Source organism: Montipora capricornis, chromosome 3 (genome assembly GCF_036669925.1).
Source record: "Montipora capricornis isolate CH-2021 chromosome 3, ASM3666992v2, whole genome shotgun sequence".
Classification (NCBI taxonomy): domain Eukaryota; kingdom Metazoa; phylum Cnidaria; class Anthozoa; order Scleractinia; family Acroporidae; genus Montipora; species Montipora capricornis.
The window spans coordinates 17,316,106-17,324,101 of record NC_090885.1 but is presented as its reverse complement, the minus strand read 5'-3'; the positions used below and the strand labels follow the sequence as shown (position 1 = coordinate 17,324,101).

Genomic DNA, 7,996 nt, shown 5'->3' with positions numbered 1-7,996 from the left:
GTCAATCCTGTCAGAAAGAGACAACGATGGTGATGGCAGACGAAAAAGGAAAGACGTCGATATACGAGGGCCAATTACGAGAGCGCTGATTGGGTGGTTCGTTAGCGGTTTCCTTTGACCTGTTATTGGCACGTTGAATTGTAAATTATGAAAATTGAGCGACAGATATCGTGTACAAATTATATTCCACGTGGTATTAGCGACGAACTGTTGAGCTCTCTTTTGCCGGGATCCCTTTTGTCGGTATGTTTAAGGTCGTTTTGTACTGTTTAGGTGACATTTATGTATTTCCATAGCAATATTTGTACCACATTTCGATGGCAATACTAGTAACAAGCGATGTCTTTACGAACTCATTCAAACGCAAGGCTTCTGCCAGGTACATAAACACAGCGCCGTGAAATTAGAAATTCGCCGAATTATCGTACAAATTTGCGTTTTTAAAAAACCATCAAGGCTTTAATTCGGGCGAGTAGCGGTTAAGTGTCTTCCCAGGCTATCAAAACCATGTTTTCAGTGTGATTCTCTGATCGAAAGCGTTTGAAAGGCCGTTTCGCGCCTCTATCAGTTTTTATAACATTTGAACAGTGGCGGTTTGCAATACTTAGTTCAAGATCAATCTTATTTAAGATATCTGTGGTTAATTTTTACTCAGTAACTTAAAAAAATCGACAAACAAGAGAAACAAGCACAAGTCAGACTCAATGTTGATTATCTAGCTAACTGCTCATTTAAAGATGCCATTGAAGAGGAAGAAGTCACTTGTAAACATTCTAATAGCGTGGCGATCCAAACTGAACATCTTCGTTTACGCTGTGGTATTTTTTAGCTTTGCCTTTAGTAAAAGTTCTGTTTTGTGACACTAATTTCAGTTTCTATATATATCTCACCTGAGGTTTTATATTTTTTCCTTCAAAGTTAAAGTGGGTGAGCTTTTTCTTGTGACGAAACGTTATGCCTAAATTTTATGTTCGAAAGTAAGACTAATTTCTTGTCAGTTAATCCATCAGAATGATTTTTCTTTCGTTTCGGTCAAGTCATGCGAAAGTGAACGAGTTCACATTTGGTTGTAAAAGCTAATCAAACAAAACAATTTGTCACGTTTTGCGGTGTCTAGGAATTGAACGTTGTTCATCAAGAAACGACAAGATTATTCACTGACAACTCTTATCGGTTATAAAATTTCCGGTTGATAAATGACTTTCACTTGTAAATTTGTTTCGATTTAGGAAAGGGAGAAAGATAACGAAAAACTGCCGAACGCGCCATTCATAATAAAAAGAGGACATCTTTGCCATGTGCTCTGTTACTAAAGCAACCAACACGACAGGGACTGTGGGCTCAAAGAGCGATCAAGTTACCGAACCGGAACACGAACAATGGGTGCCTTCCATTATGCCTGACCATCAGGTCCGAGACCAGTGGAACTAACCAAGAAAAAATGGAACGACATTTTTCATCAAAAGTAAATTTCCAACCGGGCCGAAGCGTTCCATTTATGTTTCGACCGAAATTTCGGACACAAATGGGACTGGAAACGATAATTTTTGTAAATGAAACGGCAGTTTCGGTCGAACGGGCCCGACCGGTCAAAGAAGACCACCTCCAGAGGTGGTCCCAAATATTCCGGTCGGACCGAACCGAAACGGACCGTTCCATTTGACTTCAGCCCGAAATTTCCGGAAATTTTGGCTTAATGGAAAGCACCCAATATCCTTAGAAAATTATTAATTTTTATGACCTGCCAAAGCGAACAAAAATACTTTCTCAAAATACACAAGACGTCCTCTAAATATATAGTATTTGTGTTTTATAAAGATATAAATGCCTGGGCAAACGGTTGTTGACAACCTCGTTCCCGGGGTTCTCTCCCACTCTTACCCTGGAGCGAGGGACCCTGGGAGCGAGGTTGCGATGTTCAAACCGTTTGCCTCTTTCAACATTGTTGGGTATGCGCTTGCGAACTTATCAGTCTCTCAATGACGTACCCATGTCTGTATCCATAGTAACAAGTCCGTATCTATGGTGACAACCGCGACTGCTTTGTTGAATCAAATGTTCATGATGTGTTGAAACTGTTTGCCAACCCCAGCGGTCAACAGCGTTCAACATTGTTCAGCAAAATCGGACGGAATGTTGAAACAAATGATGATGTTTGTCCGAGCCTTAACTTAGGTTGAGTTGCTGGTACAAACGCTTGATTAGTTGACGATGAAGCTGATTTCGATCACCAAAAGGATAACAAGTCTTCCAAAACGTGGTCAGCTGGTCTTCGTTGTTTACCGCCTTAGATTTGACAGCAAACATTTCTGTCGGGGTCTGGACACTATCCCGATATCGATTTTCAGTAATTTAATCACTTTAATCACCGAAACAAAAGAAAACGTTTGCATGATACCGGAGGATTAGTTTGTTTAGGGACACTAAGAGGCCGCTGTAACGTCACGTGAAAACACTCTTTTAGAAGTTTGCCTTGAGGCTTTCGCGTATATTCATAGTAAATAACACTGCCGGTAAAACGGATGAAATTAAAATTGAAATTGACATTTCGGCTGTACTGGTGAATATTGTAATTGTGCGAAGTGTGCGCCTGCACTGCTGAAACGTCAATTTCATTTTAACGCCTTTTTCCTGAAAAAAGTTGGTGATTTTTTAGTTTGATATATTAGGCTAGCCCATAAAGGTACCAGCCAAGACAAGTTTTATTTATGTCATTATGTGGCTCAAGTTATATTTGCATGTTGTATCAGAATTGAAAACAAAGTGTAAAAAATATGTACAAGATGATGTATTTTATTTGGAGACAAGTTTTATAATTCAAAATCAAGTTATATCTGTAAGAAACAAGTCCTATTTATTTAGAAGAAGCCATATATTTTGAAGAATTATTTTTGACCACTTTGGCGTGTTATAGATTTTGAAGCCAGCATCTCTTTATCAGCGGACAGTATACAAAGACCTGAAAAAGAAACTTGTGCAAATTTTCATTTAAGTTTATTGTTTATCGTCGCATTCTGTGAATACGCTCCTCTTTGCATAAGGAACACTGACGTCACTTATTGTTTAGATGGGATGTGCCAATGCGTCAAAAATGGGTTCTTTAGTTCCAGTGGTTTCCACTTTTTAACAACAAAGAGAAATTTTGAAAACAGGTTTTTTTCTTGTAAAGAACCCGCAAGAAAGTGAAATATTGTGGAATCCATTTATGCCAGGGAAATCTCTTACTTGAAAAGTGCAATGAAAGACAATCATAGGTTTAAGGGTCGAAACCATAAATGAAATATGCGCCACTCTTGCAGACTGAAATCATGAACAAGCCTTGAAATAAAATGTCCAGTGGGATTTGACAATCGTTTATAAAATAGGCGAGCATAACCTGAGTTAAAGAGTGGAAAAGAAAGAAGATTAAAATAGCACAGTCTTATCCAAAAAACGCCGTCTGCTCAGTAAAGCGGCCTTCACACGGCAAACTTAAGTTTGCAAACTCAAGTTTGAACGGCACAAAAACAGTCGTCAAACACGTTGGCAAACTGTTGGCCGGCGACAAATAGAACTTGTCTCTATTCTCGCCAATAGTTTGCCAACATGTTTGACAACTGTTGTTGTGTCTTTCGCACACACCAACTTGAGTTTGCCAACACGACGGTTTGCAAGCTTAAGTTTGCCGTGTGAAGGCCGCTTAAGTCACGTTTCAAACTTAGAAGGCCTATCAAAACATTTTATAGTTACAAGAATTCAAGTAAAATGCGTCCACTCCATATCAAGGGTAAACACATCGTTGCGTAAACAACTGGCTAAATTAAACCTGAAAGCGTATTTATGCTCAACGTTTTCTCCCTGTTTTAAAGATTCGTTTACTAAGCATCCTCACTTCCTGCGTGCACCTGTAAAGGTCGCTTTGTCGGCCCGACTTGAGCACGAATCGTACACACGTGTCAGTTTGCGGCTGATTCGTGAAAACGAAAAGTCTGTTCGTCGAGTCGGGCTACTTCAGTTACTTCCGGAGAAGCCGTTGAGTCAACCAGAATTTTGAGAATGGGACATGCGTACAAAAAGGTGAAAATCAAAAGCACAAACGATTCGTGCTCGGGTAATGTCGGGCCGACAAATCGTCTGAAATCGTAGGGTGTATTTGAGCGACTTGAGCTGAAGCACGCGAAGTTTCTCAGCAACGAACCGGAACCAGAAGTGAGCGGTTTTTCTATTCAGTTTGTCTTGACACTATCACATTTATATTGTTAAGTATCTTTCAACTATTTAAGACGATGGGTTTAAACATTCGTGAGAGGCTACTGTCCTGGCATGCAAACTGTTCATTTCCGGTTTCCGTCCGTGAGTGAAACATTTACAATTTGCTGACCGTCGTGGCCCGCGTGACTTTCTTCGCCAGCGTGACGAATCTAAATAAGAATAATAATCACTTCTGATGATGAGATCTATTCTTGAAATAGCCTGCGAATACATCCGCAGCGGCTGTATTCGCAGGCTATTCTTCAAAACACCTGTTCTATTTGGCCTCGTGTCGGACCCAACACATTGGACCATCAATTTCTTTCACACCCATCAGTGTAAGAACATAGAATAATAATTAACTCACGCGATTTTGCGGTGGAAACCTGGAAAATGAAGCAACCTTGTCCGATACTACAATTGTAATAAATATATTTAATTAAAAGAAGAAGAAGTAAAAGAGCTCATAGCGTTATAAGCCAATTTCAGTGTTTCAAAAGTCTTCAAAGGTCTTCAAAGGCTTCTCTGGACTTAAATCCTTCAGAGGTTTTCGGCTGACGTTCAAAGCCCATTCGTCCGTCAGAAAATAGTAAAACTAAAAGGGGTAAATATTGGCGATGGATCATTGAGTGCAAGAGTGTTTAGCCAGCGCAGCTGGCGGGATATTTTATCACAGGATTGCTTTAACACGCGCGATTAAGTCGGTGGTTGTTCCGTCGTGTTTTGGCCAAGAGTGCTAGCAGGCAACCCGCGAGGGAAAATCCCTCGCGTCTTCGGGATCATCTATTCCGCCACTCTGCAAACCACTCAAGAAAATTTTATTGACCCTTAGGAAGCCCCGTTTCTTTCTGTTTTTTTCTCTTTTCTTTGCACTCGACGAGAAGGTTGGGACTTGTCAACATCCAAGACACTTACTTTCCTTGAGACTGAGAGGAGTGTGTGAACGTGACGACAAATAAAGAATGCATATCGCAGTCGCTCTACATGCTCAAGTGCCTAATTGGCCCAACATGATTTCAAACGTGTTTTAAACCGCTGTTAACGATATATCACTTGCCCATTCAAATACTTGTATTTTTCCTATTTTTATACATTCAACGTTGGTGTGCAATCAAGACCTAAATTTTCTGGATGATAGACATTGCTTACCAATCGTGCACAGTTTTCTCGTTTCGAAAAGCAGCAGCATGAACTGCTATGACATTCCTTTCATGACACTAGAAACTTCTCGAGTACCTTCATCAATTTGTTTTCCCAGCAATATTGTAAAAGAAAGAAGCAACATCAATAATAAACATGTTTCAAGAGAAATGACCTTTGAAGATAATTAGTTCTTTTTAAAGGGAGACAAGTTAAAACCAATCATGACAAATTGTTATCCCTTCTGGCAAACAGTCAAGTCGCATACGATTAACAACCAAAATTGGTGATTGATAATTGATTCGCCGTCACGGATCGTCTGCGTGAGTAGACCGGCTCATCCAAACTCATTGATAATAAAACTGCAATTCACTTGTTTGCCAATTTAGTTCACTCACTGTCCAGTTCTTTTGACAAGATCATATGCCACTGCCGTTGGCCAAAGTACCTCAAAAGGTAAGGCCTTCGAGACATGTTTATCCTGCTTTCTTTAAACAATGATTTGATTCTTCAGAAACCCAATCGGGTCTGTTATTTTGGGAAGCAAAACTTGGATAATTTGACGTGGATGAAGTTTGCCTGGTTTAAAAATGAAACTTAGTATACTTTGCTGGATCAGGAAGACGGCCTCAAACGTTCTTGAAAGTCTAGCTCAGCGCTTCAAATATCGAAGTCAAGCGTCAGTCATTTATCCGCAGTTCATATATGATCTATTTCATATATCATTTCATCGTTGATTTTCATGTATTTGACCCCGGCTTATTTGAATCATAAGCAATACTTCTAAACGGATCACTGCTTCGTACAGTATTACTTAGTCTACAAGACTGAAACTGTGATATCTTCCGATCATTTTGCATTCAATGTCAGCGGTGGCCAGCGTTTGAGGGACAGGAATCAAAGCGCGAACTCCATCATCGCACACAACAGGTCGATCGAAAATTCAAAAAATAACTTTTTGATTTTTCTGTACGACAGTGGGAAAAAAAATATCTAGTGCGATTTTCCCCGACCGTAAGTAATTTATCTTACACTAGTCCATCAGAATTGGATTTTTGCAGCTTCGAGAGAACTTTCGCCTCACGAAGATGGCAAAACTGGCCAGTTCAACTTATAGATACAGGAAGTTTTAAAATTTTGCCAAGGCGAGTACAGTTTCCGCCTTGTTCAGTTCGGAAAAAAGAAAAAAGAAAGATCGTCTAGCTCACAAATAGGAATCTTTCTACAGAGAGAATAGGTTCCTGGCATTCGCAGCCTTAAGTCTATTCAGTCTTCAGTAGAAGCGAGAAAGTCAGACTGAGACTTTTTGGAATCTACCATCATTAATGATGCGGAAAAATAAAACATTTACATTTTCCACTCTCTTCTTGGCGAATGTAGATGTAATATCCCTCTTTTTGGTTTCCGGAATGAGCTCAGCCGCATGGAACAAAAACCTTTTAGTTACAGAGAGCGCGGTAAAATCAGAAATCTTTGAGGAAGCAAAGGTAAATACTGAATTTTGTGAAAAAAAGAAACGAGTACGAAAGAAGAGTTATTATTGTTCGTCGGGCATTTTTATGTTTGAACAAAGTGATCTTCTCAGATAACACTTCAATGGTAGGTTACTTCTTGTCGAAACGAGTCCTGAATACCAGAACTAAACGTTTTACTGTACTGAGTCCCTGAACCATTGCCAAGTCGCAACATAAAATATCGATGAGTCATTTTGCAACCCTGTCGAGTCTAACTGTTGCTGACTGGGCTTGAAAGAAACATTTTGAAATGTTTTGAAAACGATAAAGCGACTGTCGTTTCAATATCATCCATATTTATAGCCCTCGTGACTTGCTGGTATCAATAATCGCACGACTTTGTTTTACAGAGTAAACAGTGAACACGAGTTAAGCGCTGAGAGACAACAGGGCCAAAGAAGAAGAGCTTGAATATTCGGACACCAAGAAGATCACATTTAATGTGGAAAACGAAGAAATTGAAGAGATCAATAACCGGCATCCTACAACGGACATCGAGAGCAATGGAGTCACAGTACGAATTTACGAGCAAGATATGAACCGTGGAAATTGGGGAAACCAGATCGAATTTGTTCTTGCTGCAATCGGGTTTGCCGTGGGATTGGGGAATGTTTGGCGTTTCCCGTATTTGTGCCAAAAAAATGGAGGAGGTAACTATGGTTTGTCGAATTTAAATCATTTACTTATGTCCGAGACCTGAAATGTGTTTTGTTTTCTTTTACGGGAGTAATGTCTCTGTTGTCTATGTTTGAATCCTTTCTGTGGTATGGTTTTTCAGCTTATTCGTTGAAGCTTTCTTGTATTTGATGCAAGTCGAAAAATCAGCTTGCTTGAACGCTGATTTGTCGTGAATTTTAGCTCAGTCATCCAGTATGCCACGAATCACATCTTCAAAAGGATTTTTTTTTTGCGTATAAAACAAACCTACCCACGTGTTGCTACGTTTCAACACGACGAAGTGTTTATAATTAGTTTTCGATTTCGATGGTGGTTGTCGATTTGAATGAACGGGGCATCTCGATGAAAATAGTTTGTTGACAAATGTTTAGTCGTACGTTCTTTGTAGTGAGTTTTGGTCCGCAGAAAATGTAGAGATTCGTTCATTCATCTTT

The 7,996-nt window shown here is 39.7% G+C and overlaps 1 protein-coding gene across 2 annotated transcripts in view; it reads left to right on the top strand.

The window, feature by feature from the left end:
- The first annotated feature begins 149 nt into the window (after nucleotides 1-149).
- Nucleotides 150-7,996, top strand: part of LOC138042453 (sodium-dependent neutral amino acid transporter B(0)AT3-like) — a 27,848-nt gene continuing 20,001 nt past the window's right edge. Inside the window, exons 1-2 of one of the 2 annotated variants that reach the window (XM_068888344.1) lie at nucleotides 150-243; nucleotides 7,235-7,534. In XM_068888344.1, coding sequence (XP_068744445.1) covers nucleotides 7,420-7,534 — 115 coding nt within the window. In that variant the 5' untranslated portion in view covers nucleotides 150-243; nucleotides 7,235-7,419. Of the gene's footprint in view, nucleotides 244-5,692; nucleotides 5,827-7,234; nucleotides 7,535-7,996 lie in introns of those variants that run through there. The other variant, XM_068888343.1, reaches the window with a different exon arrangement.